The 27,310-nt window shown below is 44.2% G+C and overlaps 1 protein-coding gene across 1 annotated transcript; it reads left to right on the top strand.

Annotated features, from left to right (window-relative positions):
• Positions 1-9,600: 9,600 nt before the first annotated feature.
• Positions 9,601-25,843, top strand: LOC131950159 (homeotic protein proboscipedia). Its single transcript, XM_059312207.1, has 3 exons — positions 9,601-9,858; positions 14,310-15,454; positions 23,448-25,843. Exons 2-3 carry the CDS (start codon positions 14,992-14,994, stop codon positions 25,841-25,843), a joined length of 2,859 nt encoding a protein of 952 aa, XP_059168190.1. The 5' UTR covers positions 9,601-9,858; positions 14,310-14,991.
• Positions 25,844-27,310: the final 1,467 nt, after the last annotated feature.

Genomic DNA, 27,310 nt, shown 5'->3' with positions numbered 1-27,310 from the left:
CACACACTCTGAAAGCCCCACACACCTGACGCCTGATGTCATCTAGCTCCACACACTCTGTCACCTCAGACATCAAGGTCACGTTGACACGGAGTTGTGGGTATGAGGGTGGGGGGTCATAAGTTCAAGGTCACTAGGGATAGTTGTGAGCTGCTTTAAATTTTGGAGCATGGGCTACGGAAGTGACGTCATGCTTACAACGGCTTGAAATGTTCGGCCGCTGACGTCATCTAAACGTGTTGAGGCCCAATTCATAACTGTGTCTACACAAATGTCATGTTGTTCTATATATAAGTGTTGTTCTTGGATCACTTGAACACTCGAGCCAATTGTCCAACCCTCGCTTGACACAGCCGCCAGGCCCAGGATCAAAAGATGCATGACTCGTGGTGACTGGTGGTGACTGGTGGTGACTGGTGGTGACTGGTGGTGACTGGTGGTGACTGGTGGTGACTGGTGGTGACTCGTGGTGACTAGTGGTGACTCGTGGTGACTAGTGGTGACTCATGGTGACTCGTGGTGACTCGTGGTGACTCGTGGTGACTGGTGGTGACTGGTGGTGACTGGTGGTGACTGGTGGTGACTGGTGGTGACTCGTGGTGACTGGTGGTGATTCGTGGTGATTAACTGTCACTTTTGTGGTTGTAAACAAAAAATATCAGCTATCTATTTTAACACATTTTTCAATGGTCATTAGCTTTGTGTCACACTGGCCACATCTAGACAAAGTGGCCACAATTTTACTGGGGCCACATCTAGATACACTGGCCACAATTTTACTGGGGCCACATCTAGACAAAGTGGCCACAATTTTACTGGGGCCACATCTAGATACACTGGCCACAATTTTACTGGGGCCACATCTAGACAAAGTGGCCACAATTTTACTGGGGCCACATCTAGACAAAGTGGCCACAATTTTACTGGGGCCACATATAGATACACTGGTCGCCATAGGCAAGGGCCAGGGTTAACGGTATTGAGTGCCAACTTATCTCATGTCAATACAAATGTACAAGTTTCATCTTTTTCTTTCGTTAGCGGCGCTCCAACAAGTTGGGCAACCGCTGACGGAAATAGCACGAGTGTACTGAAAGATGCGATCTATTTATAGCGTTGGCCATCTCTCCAGGCTGTACGGGGGGGGGGGGGGGCATGATATACATTTGAAAGCCTTTCTTGGGTTGTTTCTTGAAGGGTTGTTGTTTAAAGGGTTGTTGCTCAAAGGGTTGTTGCTCAAAGGGTTGTCCGATGAGGTCAATTGAAGTTTTGAATGGACACTTGGAGTAAGCGAAAGGTCCAGGGTTCAAACCTCCTCGTCGGCTGCTGGTCCCAGGGGACATAACTAGAGTGGAGCAGGAAATAAGGGAAGTAATTCAAGCCTGTGGGGAGGGGGGTCCTCTCTGAAGTGGGCGTGAGCTTGTCAAGGTCAAGGTCATTTTGAAATCTGATTGGAAGTCAACGGCCAGACCGTGAGGGGAGGGGGGTGGGGGGAGTGTCAGTTGTGTCAGGTTTGTATCCCATTGTTTGTTTGTATGTTTGTTTGTTTGTTGTCTTTGTTGTTTTGTTTGTTTGTTTGTTTGTTTGGTGTCTTTGTTTGTATGTTTGTTTGTTTGTTGTCTTTGATGTCTTTGTTTGTTGTCTTTGTTGTTTTGTTTGTTTGTTTGTTTGTTTGGTGTCTTTGTTTGTATGTTTGTTTGTTTGTTGTCTTTGGTTGTATGTTTGTTTGTTTGTTGTCTTTGATGTCTTTGTTTGGTGTCTTTGTTTGTATGTTTGTTTGTTTGTTGTCTTTGGTTGTATGTTTGTTTGTTTGTTGTCTTTGATGTCTTTGTTTGTTGTCTTTGTTTGTTGTCTTTGTTTGTTTGGTTGTTTACCTGCTTGATTGTTTTTACTTACAGCTTAGCTGTTTGTTGATCAGGCTGTTTGTTCCACTACGTAGATCAGACCCCCCCCCCCTCACACAACATCACACACACTGTGCTGTGATGGTTTCAAGTCAAACTTTAAGCCTCAAACATCTGCGTCCTACCATCTACGTCCTACCATCTACGTCCTACCATCTGGGTCCTACCATCTGTGTCCTACCATCTACGTCCTACCATCTACGTCCTACCATCTACGTCCTACCATCTACGTCCTACCATCTACGTCCTACCATCTACGTCCTACCATCTGCGTCCTACCATCTACGTCCTACCATCTACGTCCTACCATCTACGTCCTACCATCTACGTCCTACCATCTGCGTCCTACCATCTACGTCCTACCATCTGCGTCCTACCATCCACCCCACCCCACTTCCTCCCCCACCCCTGCGCTACAGTTAGCTGTTGGTATGACATCATCAGACGCCTCAAAGTGCGTCATGTCGACGTGTCAGATCCTAACGGTCAAGCAGCTGACGTCACGTGATGGACGCGTCAAACAAACGGCACCAGACGAGGTCAATGACGTCACAACCCCTCGTGTCACTCGGACGAGGGGTTGTGACGTCATTGATCTGTTTACATCAAGCTTCTCCATCAGGGCGCCGAGTTTACATCAAGCTGCTCCACCAGGGCGCCGAGTTTACATCAAGCTGCTCGACCAGGGCGCCGAGTTTACATCATGCTGCTCCACCAGGGCGCCGAGTTTACATCAAGCTGCTCCACCAGGGCGCCGAGTTTACATCAAGCTGCTCGACCAGGGCGCCGAGTTTACATCAAGCTGCTCGACCAGGGCGCCGAGTTTACATCAAGCTGCTCGACCAGGGCGCCGAGTTTACATCAAGCTGCTCCACCAGGGCGCCGAGTTTACATCAAGCTGCTCGACCAGGGCGCCGAGTTTACATCAAGCTGCTCGACCAGGGCGCCGAGCTGTTCGACCAGGGCGCCGGATTTTATTATATTTCTTATATTTATCTGTCAAATTTCATCTGCTTAACGACTTCCGGTTATCGGAAATTAATCAAAAGGTGAAAGAAAATTGTGCATACACCCTTTCACGTTTATTTGAAGTTCGTTTACCTAACCGAAAATGGATACCACCTTATTTAATTGTGTGCACGATTACAATACCATCTCTGTACTCTGTATATGAGAAAGTAAAAAGTTGACGAGAGAAAACTTCAAGCGTGATTGTGTATGATTGTTTGATGGTTGTGTATGATTGTGTGGAGATTTGTGTATTGTTATATGGTGATTATGTTGTGATTGTAGTGTGGTGTGTGATTTTAGAGTGGCTATGATTAGTGAAAAGGGGTGATTGTTGTTTAAGATTGTGACAAAAGATTGTGGCATAAGATTGTTGTTATCGAGTGTTACATTTCGTTCTTTTATTCTGGCTAAACCTAAACTGACCTTACTCAACTTCAAGGTCATCTCTAGAACCTAAATTTCCATGATTCCTGGTCACTGTTGAACCGGCAGAATTAAAGTAACATTTTTCTCAGGCCCAGGGGAAGCGCGCGCTAAAAGTCTCGTGGCGCTAGGCGAGGAATGATTGGCTGGTGTGAGCGCGCAACTCCAGATAGCACAAGACACGATCTGTGCATGGCTCAGTCGGTGCTATCCTGTGCGTTTAAATTCCGGTTACGATTGCTAATTTTTGTCTAATTTTAGCAAATGGAATTTCCCTGTCCTACCCTCGTGATGAGAATAGGATTTCCCGGCGGTCTTGAAGCTTCTCATCTCACCCCTATAAAACAGCATTTGAATTTTAATAGCTTTCATCTCATAGTAATAATATGTAATAATATGTAATGATGTGATTATTATAATTTTGATTGCTGTTGTATTCTTATTGAATGTATCCTTTGGACGGGCAATCTATTTACGTGAAGTGAATCTCAATAGAAGTGACCCACTTGTTCCACTCTATTGGGGCAAGGGCTCTGGACTCTACTGCCTCTAGATCCGGCCTTCTACCAATCAGGGGCTGGGGAGGGAGAGGGCTGTATTATATATATATATATATATATATATATATATATATATATATATATATATATATATATATATATATATATATATATATACCTGGGACTGGGGGGGGGGACTGTATCAATCTACTGGGGGGGGGGGCTGGATATATCTACTGGGTGGGGTTGTATCTATCCAGTGGCGTAGCGAGGTCGGCTGTCACTTAATGGTGTCACTCCCCCCCCCCCCCCAGAGGCATAGAGACCCTTCCCAGGGACAAACTTTCAAATTTTCGATTTGCACCCCCCCCCCCCCCCTCAAACTTTCGATTTGCACCTCCCTCGAGTTTTTCTGCATATATTTTGCTATTTTTTGCCTTGGTGTCACCCCCCTAAATGGTGTCACCCTGTGCGGTCCGCACCCCCCGCCCCCCCCCCCCCTCGCTACGCCCTTGTATCTATCTACTCGGTGGGGTTCTATCTATCTACTTTGTGGGGTTGTATCTATCTACTAGGGGGGGGGGGGCTGGATATATCCACTGGGTGGGGGAGCTGGATATATCTACTGGGGGGGGGGGTAGATATATCTACTGGGGGGGGGCTGGATATTTCTACGGGGGGGGGGGGCTGGATATATCTACTGGGAGGGGGGGGGGCTGGATATATCTACTGGGTGGGGGAGCTGGATATTTCTACGGGGGGGGGGGGGCTGGATATATCTACTGGGTGGATGGATATATCTACTGGGTGGATGGATATATCTACTGGGTGGATGGATATATCTACTGGGTGGATGGATATATCTACTGGGGGGGGGCTGGATATATCTACTGGGTGGATGGATATATCTACTGGGTGGATGGATATATCTACTGGGTGGATGGATATATCTACTGGGGGGGGGGCTGGATATATCTACTGGGTGGATGGATATATCTACTGGGGGGGCTGTATATATCTACTGGGGGGGGGGGCTGGATATATCTACTGGGGGGGCTGTATATATCTACTGGGGGGGGGGGCTGGATATATCTACTGGGAGGGGGGGGCTGGATATTTCTACGGGGGGGGCTGGATATATCTACTGGGTGGATGGATATATCTACTGGGGGGGGGGGCTGGATATATCTACTGGGGGGGGGCCTGGATATATCTACTGGGGGGGGATGGATATATCTACTGGGGGGGGGATGGATATATCTACTGGGGGGGGTTGTATCTATCTACTGGGTGGGGTTGTATCTATCTACTAGGGGGGGGGGCTGGATATATCTACTGGGGGGAGGCTGGATATATCTACTGGACTAGAGTATCTGTAGCCCCATCAAGCACGTGACATCTTGCAGATCTGAATGGAAATGTTTCCTTTGTTTGCTGATCGCATCAATGAGTTGAGCAAATTGAATCCCACAGTTTTACATTTTTTCTATTCGTCAACGTGGGCACAGCTTTTTGATACAACACCGGCAGCCCACATCAAGCTGAGCTCAAATCTGCATAATTCTACAGCTGTCAGTTCATTGTGTGCTTAGCTGATCAATTAACGGTACACAATTAGTTGTACACAATTAGTTGTACACAATTAGTTGTACACTATTTCTGGTACACAATTTCCAGCACATCATTTCTAACGATATTTCCCTAAACGGTGAGTGGATTAGGACAAGTGAGGACAAGTGAGGAGTGGATTAGGACAAGTGAGGAGTGGATTAGGACAAGTGAGGAGTGGATTAGGACAAGTGAGGAGTGGATAAGGACAAGTGAGGAGTGGATTAGGACAAGGGCGGAGTGGATTAGGACAAGTGAGGAGTGGATTAGGACAAGGGAGGACAAGTGAGGAGTGGATTAGGACAAGGGAGGACAAGTGAGGAGTGGATTAGGACAAGGGAGGACAAGTGAGGAGTGGATTAGGACAAGTGAGAAGTGGATTAGGACAAGTGAGAAGTGGATTAGGACAAGTGAGGACAAGTGAGGAGTGGATTAGGACAAGTGAGGAGTGGATTAGGAAGAGTGAGGAGTGGATTAGGACAAGTGAGGACAAGTGAGGAGTGGATTAGGACAAGTGAGGAGTGGATTAGGACAAGTGAGGAGTGGATAAGGACAAGTGAGGAGTGGATTAGGACAAGTGAGGAGTGGACTAGGACAAGTGAGGAGTGGATTAGGACAAGGGCGGAGTGGATTAGGACAAGTGAGGAGTGGATTAGGACAAGGGAGGACAAGTGAGGAGTGGATTAGGACAAGGGAGGACAAGTGAGGAGTGGATTAGGACAAGGGAGGACAAGTGAGGAGTGGATTAGGACAAGTGAGAAGTGGATTAGGACAAGTGAGAAGTGGATTAGGACAAGTGAGGACAAGTGAGGAGTGGATTAGGACAAGTGAGGAGTGGATTAGGAAGAGTGAGGAGTGGATTAGGACAAGTGAGGACAAGTGAGGACAAGTGAGGACAAGTGAGGAGTGGATTAGGACAAGGGAGGACAAGTGAGGAGTGGATTAGGACAAGGGAGGACAAGTGAGGAGTGGATTAGGACAAGTGAGCAGTGGATTAGGACAAGTGAGGACAAGTGAGGACAAGTGAGGAGTGGATTAGGACAAGTGAGGAGTGGATTAGGACAAGTGAGGAGTGGATTAGGACAAGTAAGGACAAGTGAGGAGTGGATTAGGAAAAGTGAGGACAAGTGAGGAGTGGATTAGGACAAGTAAGGACAAGTGAGGAGTGGATTAGGAAAAGTGAGGACAAGTGAGGAGTGGATTAGGACAAGTGAGGAGTGGATTAGGACAAGTAAGGACAAGTGAGGAGTGGATTAGGACAAGGGAGGACAAGTGAGGAGTGGATTAGGACAAGTGAGCAGTGGATTAGGACAAGTGAGGACAAGTGAGGACAAGTGAGGAGTGGATTAGGACAAGTGAGGAGTGGATTAGGACAAGTGAGGAGTGGATTAGGACAAGTAAGGACAAGTGAGGAGTGGATTAGGAAAAGTGAGGACAAGTGAGGAGTGGATTAGGAAAAGTGAGGACAAGTGAGGAGTGGATTAGGACAAGTGAGGACAAGTGAGGAGTGGATAAGGACAAGTGAGGAGTGGATTAGGACAAGTGAGGAGTGGATTAGGAAAAGTGAGGACAAGTGAGGAGTGGACTAGGACAAGTGAGGACAAGGGAGGACAAGTGAGGAGTGGATTAAGACAAGTGAGGAGTGGATTAGGACAAATGAGGAGTGGATTAGGACAAGTGAGGACAAGTGAGGAGTGGATTAGGAAAAGTGAGGACAAGTGAGGAGTGGATTAGGAAAAGTGAGGACAAGTGAGGAGTGGATTAGGACAAGTGAGGACAAGTGAGGAGTGGATTAGGACAAGTGAGGACAAGTGAGGAGTGGATTAGGAAAAGTGAGGACAAGTGAGGAGTGGATTAGGAAAAGTGAGGACAAGTGAGGAGTGGATTAGGACAAGTGAGGACAAGTGAGGAGTGGATTAGGAAAAGTGAGGACAAGTGAGGAGTGGACTAGGACAAGTGAGGACAAGGGAGGACAAGTGAGGAGTGGATTAGGTAAAGTGAGGACAAGTGAGGAGTGGATTAGGAAAAGTGAGGACAAGTGAGGAGTGGACTAGGACAAGTGAGGACAAGGGAGGACAAGTGAGGAGTGGATTAGGTAAAGTGAGGACAAGTGAGGAGTGGACTAGGACAAGTGAGGACAAGGGAGGACAAGTGAGGAGTGGATTAAGACAAGTGAGGAGTGGATTAGGACAAATGAGGAGTGGATTAGGAAAAGTTTGTCATTGATCGAACCGGTCTAAGCTAGCGTAGTTTGTTCACCCAGCATTCGCCACAAGAACTCACGGTCTGCCGGTCTGCCGGTCTGCCGGTCTGCCGGTCTGCCGGCACGTTCAAGTGTTTTGCTCACGGATTTCCGCTTGAAGTGAGCCGCGCCATCCCCAGGGGTTCACATCAAAGTCGGCAAGCTTTCTGTACAGGTAAACTAAAAGGTGTGAGAAGTCCAAATCAACGGGTGGAGGGGGGGTGGGGGGGGGGGGGGGGTGGAGGAGTGGGGGGGGTGGAGGGGGAGGGGGAGACGAGCGGAGCAAAACTGCCATCAGCTAGTGTAGAGTGGGACCATCAGCTAGTGTAGAGTGGGGCCATCAGCTAGTGTGGAGTGGGGCCATCAGCTAGTGTAGAGTGGGGCCATCTGCTAGTGTAGAGTGGGGCCATCAGCTAGTGTGGAGTGGGGCCATCAGCTAGTGTAGAGTGGGGCCATCAGCTAGTGTAGAGTGGGGCCATCAGCTAGTGTAGAGTGGGGCCATCAGCTAGTGTAGAGTGGGGCCATCAACTGCTTTGGCCATCAGCTAGTGTAGAGTGGGGCCATCAGCTAGTGTAGAATTGGGCCATCAACTAATTTGGCCATCAGCTAGTGTAGAGTGGGGCCACCAGCTAGTGTAGAGTGGGGCCATCTGCTAGTGTAGAGTGGGGCCATCAGCTAGTGTGGAGTGGGGCCATCAGCTAGTGTGGAGTGGGGCCATCAGCTAGTGTAGAGTGGGGCCATCAGCTAGTGTAGAATTGGGCCATCAACTAATTTGGCCATCAGCTAGTGTAGAGTGGGGCCATCAACTGCTTTGGCCATCAGCTAGTGTAGAGTGGGGCCATCAGCTAGTGTAGAGTGGGGCCATCAGCTAGTGTAGACTTAGGCCATCAACTAATTTGGCCATCAGCTAGTGTAGAGTGGGGCCACCAGCTAGTGTGGAGTGGGGCCATCAGCTAGTGTAGAGTGGGGCCATCAGCTAGTGTAGAGTGGGGCCATCAGCTAGTGTAGAGTGGGGCCATGAGCTAGTGTAGAGTGGGGCCACCAGCTAGTGTGGAGTGGGGCCATCAGCTAGTGTAGAGTGGGGCCATCAGCTAGTGTAGACTTAGGCCATCAACTAATTTGGCCATCAGCTAGTGTAGAGTGGGGCCACCAGCTAGTGTGGAGTGGGGCCATCAGCTAGTGTAGAGTGGGGCCATCAGCTAGTGTAGAGTGGGGCCATCAGCTAGTGTAGAGTGGGGCCATGAGCTAGTGTAGAGTGGGGCCACCAGCTAGTGTGGAGTGGGGCCATCAGCTAGTGTAGAGTGGGGCCATCAGCTAGTGTAGAGTGGGGCCATCAGCTAGTGTGAAGTGGGGCCATGAGCTAGTGTGGAGTGGGGCCATGAGCTAGTGTAGAGTGGGGCCATCAGCTAGTGTAGACTTAGGCCATCAACTAATTTGGCCATCAGCTAGTGTAGAATGGGGCCATCAGCTAGTGTAGAGTGGGGCCATCAACTGCTTTGGCCATCAGCTAGTGTAGAGTGGGGCCATCAGCTAGTGTAGAGTGGGGCCAACAGTGGCAACAATAGATGAACGTGTAGTTGAGTCTCGGGTGCTGCTGGATACTGAGGGGACCAGGGATCGCACCAATGTAGACCATCCCCCCCCCCTCCCCCTTAAACTGTCAGAAAATTGACTGAAGGTTGTGACAAGCTGATGAACAGTAAACCTTGACAGCCGCTTCACGCGCGGTTGGCAACTGACACGCCCACTCGGAACAATCCATCGAAGCTCGCGAGCTGTCAGCTGTTCTGATTGGCTCTGACAGTTCTCGCGTCATCCGCTAGACGGCCCTCGCGCTGTCTAACCGCCCTCTCAGCTAGCGGCTTGTGTTTACTTCTGCTGGCCCGATCAGAGCAGCAGGCAGTGACTTGTGCTCTAGATCTGGTCAAGTTGTGAGATTTTCAGTCAAGTTGTGAGATTTTCAGTCATGTTGTGAGATTTTCAGTCAAGTTGTGAGATATTCTGTCAATTTGTGATATATTCTGTCAATTTGTGAGATATTCTGTCAATTTGTGAGATATTCTGTCAATTTGTGATATATTCTGTCAAGTTGTGAGATTGTGTTTTGATATAAAACTTTATCCAGACCTTGAAGACAGTGCGTGTTGACAAAGGATAGAATTGGACAAAAGTAGGTCAATTTTTTAAATAAAAGCATGACATGTAAATTCGACTAATTAATAATTAGATGGAGATTCAAGCCACACATTTCCCTTTAGTAATTAATTAAATATTCTAATTATAAATTCATTCGTTAAATCTGAGTCGAGATCAGCTTTCGTAGATTTTCCTGACTTGATCAGTAGGCGTAGATTGACACCACTGAGTGCAGGGCCTTACAGTTTTAGGCTCAAATTTTCTAGTCTAAAACTGACCACCCCCCCCCCCCTACCCTATAATCAATCCAACACCAACAAAATGTGGTGTCTTTAATCCAACAACCTTCCAACAACCTTCCAACAACCTTCCAACAACCTTCCAACAATTCAATATCGATTCCACAGTCATCAAACCAACCATGAAACCGTCCAACCAACCAACAAATTAACAATTAACCATCTAACCAATTAACCATCCAAACAACCAATTAACCATCCAATGAACCATCCAACCAATTAACCAACCAATTAACCAACCGAAAAACCAATTAACCATCCAACCAACCAACAATCCAACCGTCCATCCAACCAACCTTTCAGCCAACCAAACATCCATCCATCCATCCAACCAACCTACCACCCAACCAACCAAGCAACCAACCTACCAACCAACCTACAAAACCAACCAACCAACCTACCAACCAACCTCTCAGCCAACCAACCTCCCACCCAACCAACCTACAAACCAACCTACCTACAAACCTACCTACCAACCTACCAATCTACCTACCAACCTACCAACAAACCTACCAACCTACCTACCATCAAACCTACCAACCAACCTACAAAACCAACCAACCTACAAAACCAACCAACCTACAAAACCAACCTACCAACCAACCTTTCAGCCAACCAAACATCCATCCAATCAAACATCCATCCAACCAACCGACCAACCTACCAAGCAACCAACCTACCAACCAACCTAAAAACCTACCAACCAACCAACCAACCAACCTACCAACCTACAAAACCAACCTCCCAACCTACAAAACCAACCAAACAACCAACCAACCAACCTATCTACCAACCAACCTACCTACAAAACCAACCAACCAACCTACCAACCTACAAAACCAACCTACCAACCTACAAAACCAACCTACCAACCAACATAACCTACATAACCTACCAACCTACCAACATACCAACCTACCAACCAACCTACCAACCTACATAACCTACATAACCTACCAACCTACAAAACCTACCTACCAACCTACAAAACCTACCTACCAACCTACCAACCTACATAACCTACATAACCTACATAACCTACCAACCTACCAACCTACCTACCTACCAACCTACCAACCTACCTACCAACCTACATAACCTACATAACCTACCAACCTACCAACCTACCTACCAACCTACATAACCTACATAACCTACCAACCTACCAACCAACCTACCAACCTACCTACCAACCTACCAACCTACATAACCTACATAACCTACCAACCTACCAACCTACCTACCTACCAACCTACATAACCTACATAACCTACCAACCTACCAACCAACCAACCTACCAACCTACCAACCTACAAAACCAACCTACCAACCTACATAACCTACATAACCAACCAACCTACCAACCTACCAACCAACCTACCAACCTACCTACCAACCTACCAACCTACATAACCTACATAACCTACCAACCTACCTTCCAACCTACATAACCTACATAACCTACCTACCTACCTACCAACCTACCAACCTACCAACCTACCTACCAACCTACATAACCTACATAACCTACCAACCTTCCTACCAACCTACCAACCTACATAACCTACATAACCTACCAACCTACCAACCTACATAACCTACATAACCTACCAACCTACCTACCAACCTACCAACCTACATAACCAACCAACCTACCTACCAACCTACCTACCAACCTACCTACCAACCTACCTACCAACCTACCTACCAACCTACCTACCAACCTACCAACCTACCTACCAACCTACCTACCAACCTACCTACCAACCTACCTACCAACCTACAAAACCAACCAACCAACCTACCAACCAACCTCTCAGCCAACCAACCTCTCAGCCAACCAACCTCCCACCCAACCAACCTACAAACCAACCTACCTACAAACCTACCAACAAACCTACCTACCAACCTACCAATCTACCTACCAACAAACCTACCAACCTACCTACCATCAAACCTACCAACCAACCTTCAAAACCAACCAACCTACAAAACCAACCAACCTACAAAACCAACCTACCAACCAACCTTTCAGCCAACCTAACATCCATCCAATCAAACATTCATCCAACCAACCGACCAACCTACCAACCAACCAACCTACCAACCAACCTAAAAACCAACCAACCAACCAACCTACCAACCTACAAAAACCAACCTCCCAACCTACAAAACCAACCAACCAACCAACCTACCTACCTACCAACCAACCTACAAAACCAACCAACCAACCTACCAACCTACAAAACCAACCTACCAACCTACAAAACCAACCTACCAACCTACATAACCTACATAACCTACCAACCTACCAACCTACCAACCAACCTACCAACCTACCAACCAACCTACCAACCTACATAACCTACATAACCTACCAACCTACAAAACCTACCTACCAACCTACAAAACCTACCTACCAACCCACCAACCTACATAACCTACATAACCTACCAACCTACCTACCAACCTACCAACCTACCTACATAACCTACATAACCTACCAACCTACCAACCAACCTACCTACCAACCTACATAACCTACCAACCTACCAACCAACCTACCAACCTACCTACCAACCTACCAACCTACATAACCTACATAACCTACCAACCTACCAACCAACCTACCTACCAACCTACATAACCTACCAACCTACCAACCAACCTACCAACCTACATAACCTACCAACCTACATAACCTACCAACCTACATAACCTACCAACCTACCTACCAACCTACCTACCAACCTACCTACCAACCTACCTACCAACCTACCTACCAACCTACCTACCAACCTACCTACCAACCTACCATTCTAGTCACGACGGTGTAGTCCTGCAGGAAACATAAACCAACCAAGTGGTGAGGGGGGGATGTGAGGGGGGGATGTGAGGGGGGGGATGTGAGGGGGGGATGTGAGAGGGGGGATGTGAGGGGGGGGATGTGAGGGGGGATGTGAGGGGGGGATGTGAGGAATGGAAGTTACACGTTTTCATGCATGTGCGCTGGTGCGTGAAATTTTTTTGAGTTCATGTTCAGGCATGCGCAAAACGACAGAATAAGGGGGACAACTTTCAGAACAGAATAAGGGGGACAACTTTCAGAACAGAATAAGGGGGACAACTTTCAGAACAAAATAAGAGGGACAACTTTCAGAACAGAATAAAATGTGACAACTTTCAGGACAGAATAAGGGGGACAACTTTCAGAAAAGAATAAGGGGGACAACTTTCAGAAAAGAATAAGGGGGACAACTTTCAGGACAAAATAAGAGGGACAACTTTCAGAACAGAATAAGGGGGACAACTTTCAGAAAAGAATAAGGGGGACAACTTTCAGAACTTACAAATAGAATGGTTGGAGGAGTGGGGGATATCCTAGTGCTAACCTTAACCCATCATACCATCCTAGTACTAACCCATCATACCATCCAGTCTGACGTGACCAGCCCAGCAGTCTGACGTCACCACCCCACCAGTCTGTTTTTAACGAACCTGCTTGAAGTAGTCAGTTACACGGGCTAGGTCGTGACACGGGCTCATCCATCATCCATCATCCATGGCTTGTCGGCCCTGTCAATACATTTGGCTGCTGGCTCCATTCGACGTTTGATCTCCACCCCCCTCCCTCCGCCCCTACACCCACTTCCCCAGCAACAACACCGTTCGAATCGTAAAATTCACCTGTCCAGTCTAGTTTGTGGCTATTCACCAAACTGTTTGTTCCTATGACTGTTGGTTCCCGAATACATGTTCCTATGACTGTTGGTTCCCCAATACATGTTCCTTTGTCAGACAGCCGACAGTAGACTTGAACAGCGCATGTAAAGGATGGTGAACTTCCTTCTGTCATAAGTCATGATCGATGTCATAAGTCATGATCGATGTCATAAGTCATGATCGATTTCATAAGTCATGATCGATGTCATAAGTCATGATCGATGTCATAAGTCATGATCGATGTCATAAGTCATGATCGATGTCATAAGTTATGATCTATGTCAGCAGCACGTTTTCGTGTGTGTGTTTTGTGTGTCTGTAAGATACGTGTTTGTGTTTGTTGTGTATGTGTATGTGCCGTGTTTTGTGTGTCTGTTCTATCATCACCAATATGTCAATGTGTCACCCTTACCAACATTGCACAGTTAAACAAATCTAAACAAATCTATCTACTATTCTGCAGGCCAAGAGAGACAACTTGTTTTATTTCTTCCTTCACTTCTCAAGCTCTGGATTCAGCTCCCCTTAGTTGTGACACGCTTTTGATGGTTCCACTGGCCGGCATTCATGTCTGAGAGTGTGTGGCGGCAACAATGTGGTCGGGACTTTAGGACAGTAACCCACACCTGCCCACAGTAACCCACACCTGCCCACAGTAACCCACACCTGCCCACAGTAACCCACACCTGCCCACAGTAACCCACACCTGCCCACAGTAACCCACACCTGCCCACAGTAACCCACACCTGCCCACAGTAACCCACACCTGCCCACAGTAACCCACACCTGCCCACAGTAACCCACACCTGCGCTGGTCAAGTACCAAGCTCAGAAGCTTCTACGTCACGCTCACACCATTAAGACAGATCGTTAAGACATGCTGTTACATTCGAGAGGAAAAATTGATGGTTCTCTCAGCAGAACGTGAAGACAGACATTTGCTCTTGTAAAGACAGACATTTGCTCTTGTAAAGACAGACATTTGCTCTTGTAAAGACAGACATTTGCTCTTGCCTTCTGAATGTTCTTGACCTAAATTGAGGCATGACGACAAGTCTCCTTGACCTAAATTGAGGCTTGACGACAAGTCTCCTTGACCTAAATGTAGGCATGACGACAAGTTTCCTTGACCTAAATCGCTGTGAATGATGATGTCGTCAGCCATACCACCCCGACCCCTACTCGGTCTTCCCAGGGGATCAACCCTCAGTGGATTTATGACGTCACCTTACCACTTGACCTCCAGAGAAAATGGTTCGACCACGGTCGATCACGGCATGTACTCTCTGAACGTCACCACGGAGCGGTCGTCTCCCCGCCCCTCCCTGGGCCGTGCCGGGATCAGCCAGGATGTCCCACGTGACGTCATCAAACCCACCAGATCAGGTCGCCTATCTGCCCCCAGCCCATACACCCCGGGGGAGGGCGCCATCAACCAGAATTCAGGCGCCCCGTCACTGTATCAGAGAGTTCACTCGCCCATAGGGTACGCCAGCGGCCCCTCCCTTCAAACTGTGGGTAGTGTTGATATTCCCGCAACTTCTGATGCGTGTTTTAATTGGGCAGACAACCAACACATTTCCGAGAGCGGCAAGAACGAGCATCAAGGTCAGCCATCTTGTTTGACACCAACTGCTGGATACCAAACTTGTATGTATTTCTTCCCTTAGTTCAACCTCATAGGGTGTGTGGTTCTGGTGAGGGCTTGTGGTTCTGGTTAGGGTTTGTGGTTCTGTTTAGGGTTAGGGTTTGTGGTGATGGTGAGGGTTAGGGTTTGTGGTTCTGGTGAGGGTTAGGGTTTGTGGTTCTGGTTACGGTTAGGGTTTGTGGTTCTGGTGAGGGTTTGTGGTTCTGGTGAGGGTTTGTGGTTCTGGTTAGGGTTAGGGTTTGTGGTTCTGGTTAGGGTTAGGGTTTGTGGTTCTGGTTAGGGTTTGTGGTTCTGGTGAGGGTTTGTGGTTCTGGTGAGGGTTTGTGGTTCTGGTGAGGGTTAGGGTTTGTGGTTCTGGTTAGGGTTTGTGGTTCTGGTGAGGGTTAGGGTTTGTGGTTCTGGTTAGGGTTTGTGGTTCTGGTTAGGGTGTGTGGTTCTGGTTAGGGTTTGTGGTTCTGGTGAGGGTTTGTGGTTCTGGTGAGGGTTTGTGGTTCTGGTTAGGGTTTGTGTTGAGGGTTTGTGTTAGGTTTTTTTTATGTTTATGTTTTTGCTTATGTGGTTAATTTTTAATAGGTAGAAGTGCAGGGAGGGGGATTGGTTGTTTTTTTGTGTGTTTATTTTAGATGTATAAATGCGAGATGGTGAAATGCTTTACGTCTATGTTCGCTTGTGGTTGGTTAGGGTCTTACATTTTCTTGGTCATTTTTGCTTGGACATTTAATACATTTCCAAAACCCGGACAGCGCCGGTGATATGATGCTAAATAAACACACCATTCCCGATGTTTTAGAGATAAACAAAAGCCAGTGCAGAGCCTGACCGGGACGGCCAGGATTTCAATTAAGACAATGCGTCTTTTCTCCAATATCAGCAATCCCACACGTTCCCTATTGAAAGTACTGATGTAGTGCTGATGAAGTACTGATGTAGTGCTGATGTAGTACTGATGTAGTGCTGATGTAGTACTAATGTAGTGCTGATGTAGTGCTGATGTAGTGCTGATGTAGTGCTGATGTAGTGCTGATGTAGTACTGATGTAGTGCTGATGTAGTACTGATGTAGTACTGATGTAGTACTGATGTAGTACTGATGTAGTGCTGATGTAGTACTAATGTAGTGCTGATGTAGTACTGATGTAGTGCTGATGTACTACTGATTGTGTCAATGGGACGGTGTGTTCTGAAGATATCTCTGGCGCAGAGTGACATTTTGCCTAGTTGGCCGAGTGACATTTTGCCTAGTTGGCCGAGTGACATTTTGCCTAGTTGGCCGAGTGACATTTTGCCTAGTTGGCCGAGTGACATTTTGCCTAGTTGGCCGATTGATATTTTGCCTAGTTGGCCGAATGACATTTTGCCTAGTTGGCCGATTGATATTTTGCCTAGTTGGCCGATTGACATTTTGCCTAGTTGGCCGAGTGACATTTTGCCTAGTTGGCCGAGTGACATTTTGCCTAGTTGGCCGATTGACATTTTGCCTAGTTGGCCGAGTGACATTTTGCCTAGTTGGCCGAGTGACATTTTGCCTAGTTGGCCGATTGATATTTTTCCGATTTCCTTTTCGCCACACTGATGGACTTGAGTACCGGGAAGGTTTAAGCTTAAACTAACCCTAACCCTAACCCTTAAACTAACCCTAACCCTAAACCTAACCCTAACCTCTGCCTTAGCTCCATAAAAATTGTTTTTAATTTTTACAAGCTTTTATTTAACTCACTTCCTCTGCCGTCAGTCGTCAGTCTGTCGTCAGTCTAGATAGAAACGCAGGAGTGAAAATTCAGACAGTTGTACTTGACCGATACGATTCACATTTGGCACGTGGGTCAAGACATGAAGACAATGCAATCTGAAACTAAATTTGATTTAATTGGGTGCCTAATTAATTTTTTATGAATTAATTAAAATTTGGACCGAATCAGTAGGCATGTCAATCCAACCACACCACACGCGTCATCACTTTCAATAGCTGCGCCATCAGGTTTAATAGCTGCGCCTTCACGTTCAGTAGGCGCGCAATGGTTTTTAGTCATGTAACACTATTGTAAATAAAACATGTAAAGTACTGAAAAAAAATTCATAAAAAACGTTTTAATAACAAGCTTTTATGTAATGATGCAATAAAAAGTAGAAAATAAATTATACACTACTATTTAAATTACTATAAAGAAAAGCGTGGGTCACTTTAGTACCTATTGGATACCTTTACTAATATTTGAGAAGAGACCCACGCTTTTCTTTATGGTAATTTAAATAGTAGTGTATAATTTATCTTCTACTTTTTAGTGCATCATTACATAAAAGCTTGTTATTAAAACGTTTTTTATGAATTTTTTCAAATATTTTTACTTTCTCGTATTATAACGGGCGCTACTCTATCTCTGATAAAGCTAACGCACGTACCGGATTCTTTTGAATGGTTACAAATGACAACAAAACTAAAAAAGTATCAGACACAAAAACTCAACGTGGACAGCCTACTTCTTGGCTTACTTATCACAAGTATATGTACAGCCTACTTCTTGGCTTACTTATCACAAGTATATGTACAGCCTACTTCTTGGCTTACTTATCACAAGTATATGTACAGCCTACTTCTTGACTTACTTATCACAAGTATATGTTCAGCCTACTTCTTGGCTTACTTATCACAAGTATATGTACAGCCTACTTCTTGACTTACTTATCACAAGTATATGTTCAGCCTACTTCTTGACTTACTTATCACAAGTATATGTACAGCCTACTTCTTGACTTACTTATCACAAGTATATGTTCAGCCTACTTCTTGGCTTACTTATCACAAGTATATGTACAGCCTACTTCTTGACTTACTTATCACAAGTATATGTTCAGCCTACTTCTTGGCTTACTTATCACAAGTATATGTACAGCCTACTTTTTGGCTTACTTATCACAAGTATATGTACAGCCTACTTCTTGGCTTACTTATCACAAGTATATGTAGGCCTACAGCCTACTTCTTGACTTACTTATCACAAGTATATGTACAGCCTACTTCTTGACTTACTTATCACAAGTATATGTTCAGCCTACTTTTTGGCTTACTTATCACAAGTATATGTACAGCCTACTTCTTGGCTTACTTATCACAAGTATATGTAGGCCTACAGCCTACTTCTTGACTTACTTATCACAAGTATATGTTCAGCCTACTTTTTGGCTTACTTATCACAAATATATGTACAGCCTACTTCTTGACTTACTTATCACAAGTATATGTACAGCCTACTTCTTGACTTACTTATCACAAGTATATGTTCAGCCTACTTTTTGGCTTACTTATCACAAGTATATGTACAGCCTACTTTTTGGCTTACTTATCACAAGTATATGTACAGCCTACTTATTGACTAACTTATCGGCACCTAACTCAGCGCCAGGCATGTGCGAGGCACTTTTTGCCACATTGTCCACTTAAGCGCATGTACATCTGTGGTTTGTGTTATCCCTGCTGTGTATAGAACGTCAACCACATACAGATTGATCTTAACTCACAAGTCTAGTTTTTGCTTGAGTTGTCTGGCTAAATTCTATCTTAACTCACAAGTCTAGTCTTTGCTTGAGTTGTCTGGCTAAATTCGATCTTAACTCACAAGTCTAGTTTTTGCTTGAGTTGTCTGGCTGAATTCTATCTTAACTCACAAGTCTAGTCTTTGCTTGAGTTGTCTGGCTAAATTCTATCTTAACTCACAAGTCTAGTTTTTGCTTGAGTTGTCTGGCTGAATTCTATCTTAACTCACAAGTCTAGTCTTTGCTTGAGTTGTCTGGCTAAATTCTATCTTAACTCACAAGTGTAGTTTTTGCTTGAGTTGTCTGGCTAAATTCTATCTTAACTCACAAGTCTAGTTTTTGCTTGAGTTGTCTGGCTGAATTCTATCTTAACTCACAAGTCTAGTCTTTGCTTGAGTTGTCGTCTGGCTAAATTCTATCTTAACTCACAAGTCTAGTCTTTGCTTGAGTTGTCGTCTGGCTAAATTCTATCTTAACTCACAAGTCTAGTCTTTGCTTGAGTTGTCTGGCTAAATTCAGCCATACTGTTTTATACGGGAGGCCTATTATCTTTGGGTTATTGTTTACCTAAAGTGTGCCCCGTAGAATACGATTATCTTTGTTATGTTAATATTAGCAGGAAAGGAAACTGCAGGTCCCTTGCAGGTCCCTATAAGGGGGGGGGAGGGAGGAAGCTGAATAAATGTACAGAAAAATAAACATTCTCACACATGCTCACGAACAATAGTATGGGTCAAGACTATCAGCACGAACATATGTACTTAACGACATACTTTAATATCTCGGGTAAATTTAGTTAAAACAATATAAAAACACTGTGGGTAAGAATATAACTGCCTCCAAGTTGTTTATTTTACACAGTCAGAATCATAGCTTTTGAAACTGGTCAAACTGTTGTGAGAACTGATACAGATTTACACTGGTAATACTTCTTTGTTACTTGTAGCCTACTTTCATTGATTTAAGATGGTTTACTTATACATAATACAAAACGTCTAATTACTACTTAATTTTAAAATAAACCGGGAGTGATCTCCCCTAAACTTTCTCGAATATTCTTTTATAAAACAACAGAGGATGGGAACTCGGGTTACAGACATAAATTTTAATCCATTTTAAATACTTAAACTTTTTAAAATAGAATAAAATCTCGTAGAAAAAAAGAATTGCACACCCGTGAACGCCAAATAAAACGTGCATAATAGTGCGGAATATTATTAGTACTTTATAAATTTACATTGTTTTTTTTTTGTTTTTTTTTTTGAAAAATCGGAAATAGCGTAAATTAGTACTTTCAATCAACAGAAATTACTCAAAATTTGACAGAAGGTAGAGAATTAGATCTTTTACTTACATGTGAAATTTCATTTATCTATCTGAAATAGTACTCAAGTTACAGGCTTTTTAAAAATTCAAACTAGAAAAAGTACCACTTGCGGTTATTGGAAATCGCTCAAAAGTTGATCAGGATCTACGATTTTGATAAAATACTTATATATGACATTTCATCAACCTAACTGTAACGGTACTCAAGCTATTGTGTTTACACACAGACACACACACACACACACACACACAGACATACGGACAGAATTGCTAAGTCCAGTTTTTACGACTCGATAACGCATAAAACGCCAAAATGTTTATATATTTGTATTTATAATTTTTGCCTGATTAAAATAAGTCCTCTATACTCCGGATGTGATGAAGAACTGAGGAGTAAAACGGTGAAAACTGTCAAAATTTCATGTTATTTTCGTGCACGATTACAATACTTTCTCTGTACTTCGTATATACGAGAAAGTAAAAAACAACATAAAAATGCCAATGTGTAATTTAATCATGATTCTAGTCCCCATATAATTGTTTTAATACTGTAATCTGTTCTATTTTGTTCTGTATAATTTATTTAGAATTTTTTACGATTCTATATCAACTTTCCTTATTCTGTGTGATTTTAGCATTTATAATAAAATTATAATTAATTCTGATTGTAGACAGCATTTTTTTTTTATAAAAACGAATAGTAATAATGAATTATAATGTATTATATTGAATAATGAAGAAATTATTGATCTGGTTGATTTTGACAGTTACAATTAAACGTGTTGGCCTTTACATATCTATATTAGAAATCAAAATGCTTTTAAAGTTTATAATTAGGTCAGAAAACAACACTCAAACTTTTACAATTCTCAACATACACCCAAACTTTTACAACTCTCAACAACTAAATCAAAGTATTTCTTTGAACAGTATTGTAAAAAATTTTCTGTGACTTTTTCCGATAAAAAATTTTCTGTGACTTTCCCGTGACTTGTTTTCCTAGCAAAAAGTGTGACTTTTTCTGTGACTTTATTTCCTATGACTTTTTTTCCCGCTGACCTAATTACCACCGGTTTGTATGCGTACAGAAATCGTGATAGGGAAAGAGGCAAAAGAATACGTTTAAGGACCTAATGAATGAATTAAGGACCTAACGAGGGTATCGAGGACCTCACTAGGGTATTGAGGATGTCCTGAGTTGGTCTATCCAATGTCCTAAAATCATCACTGCTACAGGGCCGTATCACATTTCACGTAGGTTAAGACTCAATAACAATACATACTAATCTAAAATGTGATTTAATTCGTTGTTTAATTAACTAAAAATAAAAGCGTGGATCGCTGTATTATGCATTAAATACCTTTAATAGAATTTAAGAAGCTTTCCCACGCTTTTATTTTTACTTTCTCGTATACGAAGTATAGAGGAAGTATTGTAATCATGCACAAATTTTAAATCGATATTTTAATAAATTTCGACGTTTTACATCTCCCTGAGTCCGTGTATGTGTTTATATGTGTGTGTATGTCTGTGAACACGATAACTTGAGTACCGCTACAGCTAGAGTACTGTTTCAGATAGATAAAAGAAATTTCACATAAAAGTAAAAGATCTAATTCTCTGCCTTCTTTCAAATTTTGAGTAATTTCCGTTGACCGGAAGTAGTAACCCTATTTCCGATTTCTCAAAAAAAAAAAACGCACATGAATTTACAAAGTACTAATATTCCGAACTATTATACACATAATGCACGATTTGCACCACCCCCCCCCCCTCAAGATTTCGATTTGCACCCCCCTCAACCTTTCAATTTATTTTTCCAACCCATTTTGGCGCCCCCTAAGGTCGGCACCCGGGGACATATGTCCCCGCCCCACCCCCCCCCCCTCGCTACGCTACTGATATTGTATGAAATTTCATCAACGTAGCTGTAACGGTATTCGAGTAATAACACACGTACACACACAGACAAACGGACTAAATTGCAAAACTATGTGAAAATCTAGATTTCGATTATTTGCACGATTACATTACTTATGTATACTCCGTAAACGAGAAAGTAAAAAAAAAATTAAATTACTATAAAGAAAAGCGTGGGTCTCTTCTCAAATATTAGTAAAGTTATCCAATAGGTACTAAAGTACTAAAGTGACCCACGATTTTCTTTATAGTAATTTAAATAGTAGTGTATAATTTATTTTCTACTTTTTAGTGCATCATTACATAAAAGCTTGTTATTAAAACGTTTTTTATGAGTTTTTTTTCAGTACTTTACATGTTTTATTTACAATAGTGTTACATGACTAAAAACCATTGCGCGTCTATTGAACGTGATGGCGCAGCTATTAAACCTGATGGCGCAGCTATTGAAAGTGTGGTTGGATAGACATTCCTACTAATTCGGTCCAAATTTTAATTTATGCATAAAAAATTAATTAGGCATCCAATTAAGTCAAATTTAGTTTCAGATTGCATTGTCTTCATGTCTTGACCCACGTGCCAACTGTGAATCGTATCGGTCAAGTAGAACTGTCCGAATTTTCACTCCTACGTTTCGATCTAGACTGACGACAGACTGTCGACTGACGACAGAAAGAGGAAGTGAGTTTAATAAAAGCTTGTAAAAAGTAAACAAAGACTTCGTCATTTTGGTCTATGTAGATGGGAGGTAACTTTTTAAAGCAATTATTTTTCAATCGACGTTTTACTATTTTAAAGAAAAGCAAATGATTAAGTTTAGCATTCGTTTAAGTAAGAATTTGATTACATAAAATAAGTAGATCTATGTATCCTAATAAAATTGGAGAAATAAACTTGTAGAAATTAATGTAGTATATCAAGGAAGCCTTTGTAGTTCTAATGCCCTTTCGAGTGCTGTTTGCGAATATTCTATCATCTCTGCTAAATAAAATTACTGTTTAAACATAAGCACTCCACAAAACAGCCAATTACAAAATAATTAATTTTTCAAATTCTCAAATGTTTTTTGAAAACCTATGCGAAGCTAGGCAGTATGCCTAGTTAGGTAAAATACTAGTCTGTATATTAGTTGATATATTTAGTTTAACAATTTATTTTGATGTTCTCTGTTTTTAGGTTTTATTTCCGAAGAGACAGTAAACACTTCCGGTCATCACGGCAGCAGTTCAGCCGGCAGCAGTTCAGCCGGCAGCCGGAGACTGCGTACAGCGTACACCAACACCCAGCTCCTGGAGCTGGAGAAGGAGTTCCACTTCAACAAATATTTGTGTCGCCCCCGGAGGATCGAGATCGCCGCCTCCCTTGACCTGACAGAACGGCAGGTCAAGGTGTGGTTCCAGAACCGCCGCATGAAGTACAAGCGTCAGTCACACGGCACCCGTGGCAAGGGCGGCGCCATAGACAGCGACAGAGAGGAGGAAGCAGACGACAGCTTCAGCGACGTGGCAGGGGTCAAGGACGTTTGCAAGGACGATGACGACACTGCTGAGAGTGTCGTGACTTGCCCACCAGAAGGTCAAAATGTCAAGACAGACTTGTGTCGGTTAGACTCTGACGATGAAAAAAGAATCGTCTCTGTTGTTGATAACTTTTTAGAAATGAAAACTCCAAAATCTTATCCTACCCTCACCGGAAGTAGAAAACGCAAACTGGCAAGAAGCGTGGGTGACTTGAGCCTGGAGCCGGGCCTAGAGCCGGGCCTAGAGCCGGGCTCACCTCAGATATACAGCAGTGCCTCGTCTCACGACTCCGGTCTGTGCTCTCCCGGGAGTCTACACAGTACCTCCAGCCCTACACCCTCTACACAGGCGCCCTCTACACAGGCGCCCTCTACACAGGCGCCCTCTACACAGGCGCCCTCTACACAGGCGCCCTCTACACAGGCGCCCTCTACACAGGCGCCCTCTACACAGGCGCCCTCACGGAACATTGACAGCATCAAGACAACTCCACTGTACATCAAGACCGAGCAAATGTCGGCCCCACATAAGAAAAGAAAAGCTCCAGTAGGTCAGGTGACCACTGCCCACCCACTAGGTCAGGTGACCACTGCCCACCCAGTAGGTCAGGTGACCATTGCCCACCCAGAGAGTAACAGATTGGTCCATCAGAGCTTCCAGTCCCCACGATCATTGCAGTGTCAGCAGACTGATCCAGAACAATTGTGCGATTTACAAACTTTAGATCAGTTCTACTCACACAACACTGACCTTAACCTTCAAACCCGGAAAGATTTCGATGCGGTCACGGCGACCTCTAGACCACAACAGAGTCGCTTCCTGTCCTCACCCCACCCCACGTGTTACGACGCGCCCTCTTCCTATGGGCGTATGTCTCCAAACTGGGCCGATTTCTCTTCGTATGAGTACACGAACAACCCGCACAACCCGCACAACCCGGCAGCTTACAGCAGCAACCAGTCGGGGCATGCACTCTACACTCACCTTTACGACAGCTATGGTTGTCATAGCGACAGCAGCTATGGTTGTCATGGTGATAATGCGAATACATTCAATTCAGGTTTCAATTCGTTTCAACATGTGAACAGTGTGGAGGGGTACAGCAGCCTGTATGGCCAACGATCTGACAGGTCCCCCACGATCCCCATGCACGTGCACGGGTTTGTCGCGACACCCCTCACTCCCAGCCACTCCAGCGGTGCTCACCTACCCCGTCACGTGACCGACAGTTTCTCTCACGCGCGCCAGCCGTTAACAATGTCGGACAGCGCCCACGGTTACCATGACAACAACAACACGCGAGGGATGAAAAATGAGAGTTTAAACGAGCCGTATGAATACCCCGTTGACTTGAATACAAGACAGACTCTTGCTTTCCCACAGTCGAACACCAGCGACTGTATGGAGGCGAACATTGGCTCGCCCGGCGCCCCCCGAGAGCTCTACACAAACCAGGACCAACGCGCCAACAACGGCCGGATGTTGGCGCACCTGAAGGGTGCCGACACGTACCGCGACACTTCAGTCGTGAACGGCAAGTCAAATGGGACTGCCAAGTCTGACGTGACTGCCAAGTCAACTCACCTGTCAGAAAAACAAAGTTTGACTGACATGGACTTGTACCCAAGGGGAGGATGCTCGAGCGACGGACTTAATGCTTCCAGTTTCTGCTCTAGCTACGGCTGGCAGGCTTCTAAGCCTTTCAATTCAGATTTATTCGAGACAGGATATGACGTCAAAGACGGTTATTACTCACAACTAGGGACAGGATGTGACGTCAGAGGCGACTACTACAAACAGTTTGGTAATGATCAGAGAGCTGAGTCGGCCACAACCTCAGCCTACAACACACACCAGCCTCCACACAACGACCAGACACAGGCCTGTGTAGCTTACTACGGCTCCTACCCCAATACCCACCCTGGCCCCCCCAATACCCACCCCGGCCCCCCCAATACAAACCCCGCCTCCCGGACTTTGTATCAGGAAACTTTCTCGCAGTATCAACAGACGGCCGAGAGGTCGGACTTTCAGCACGTGGTCAGTCTTTAGTCACGTGGTCAGTCTTTAGTCACGTGGTCAGTCTTTAGTCACGTGGTCAGACATTTTTGCCAATTTAAAAGTTGACATAAAATATGTGAGACATCTGGGATGTAATCTAGTGTAAGAGTCTGATGTATGTAAGAGTCTGATGTATGTCAGAGTCTGATGTATGTAAGAGTCTGATGTATTTGATTGTCATGTTCTGTAGAGATGTTGTTTATATGATGTAGAGATGTTGTGTACGTGATGTAGAGATGTTGTGTATGTGATGTAGAGATGTTGTGTACGTGATGTAGAGATGTTGTGTACGTGATGTAGAGATGTTGTGTACGTGATGTAGAGATGTTGTGTACGTGATGTAGAGATGTTGTGTACGTGATGTAGAGATGTTGTGTACGTGATGTAGAGATGTTGTGTACATGATGTAGAGATGTTGTGAATATGATGTAGAGATGTTGTGTACATGATTTAGAGATGTTGTGTACATGATGTAGAGATGTTGTGTACGTGATGTAGAGATGTTGTGAATGTGATGTAGAGATGTTGTGTACGTGATGTAGAGATGTTGTGTACGTGATGTAGAGATGTTGTGTACGTGATGTAGAGATGTTGTGTACGTGATGTAGAGATGTTGTGTACGTGATGTAGAGATGTTGTGTACGTGATGTAGAGATGTTGTGTACATGATGTAGAGATGTTGTGAATATGATGTAGAGATGTTGTGTACATGATGTAGAGATGTTGTGTACATGATGTAGAGATGTTGAGTACGTGATGTAGAGATGTTGTGAATATGATGTAGAGATGTTGTGTACGTGATGTAGAGATGTTGTGTACGTGATGTAGAGATGTTGTGTACGTGATGTAGAGATGTTGTGTACGTGATGTAGAGATGTTGTGTACGTGATGTAGAGATGTTGTGTACGTGATGTAGAGATGTTGTGTATATGATGTTTGGATGATGCGGTCATTAATTAATTTTATTCGGTTAAAAAATATTAAAAAACTAATTGCCTCACATCGCATCCGTTTTCATTATTTCCTCAATGTTTTCATCCTTCTGTCCTCAATGTTTTCATCTATTCTATCATCAATGTTTTCATCTATTCTTTCCTCAATGTTTTCATCTATTCTATCATCAATGTTTTTATCCTTCTGTACTCAATGTTTTCATCTATTCTATCATCAACGTTTTCATCCTTCTGTCCTCAATGTTTTCATCTATTCTATCATCAATTTTATTGCCCAAGTTTAAATAATCCGATGCCGTGGGTTCTAGAAACAGCTTCCGAAAAAAACTCCGGCAGGTCACGTGTTAGCCTGTCGCCAGTTTTAAAATAAAATCAACCAAAAAAAAAGTGATGGCCGACAAAATTTTGTTTTTTGATGTTTTCAGCAAGCCGGGCTCCAGTAAATATCAAACCTCCGTTTGTTTACAAAAATGCCTGGCTCGTCATGTAGAAAAAAAAATGAAAT

The sequence above is a fragment of the Physella acuta genome, unplaced genomic scaffold (genome assembly GCF_028476545.2).
Source record: "Physella acuta isolate Inbredline_101_S28 unplaced genomic scaffold, ASM2847654v3 ptg000740l, whole genome shotgun sequence".
Lineage (NCBI taxonomy): Eukaryota > Metazoa > Mollusca > Gastropoda > Physidae > Physella > Physella acuta.
The sequence above is the reverse complement of the archived record's forward strand: the minus strand, read 5'-3'. Positions and strand labels throughout refer to the sequence as shown.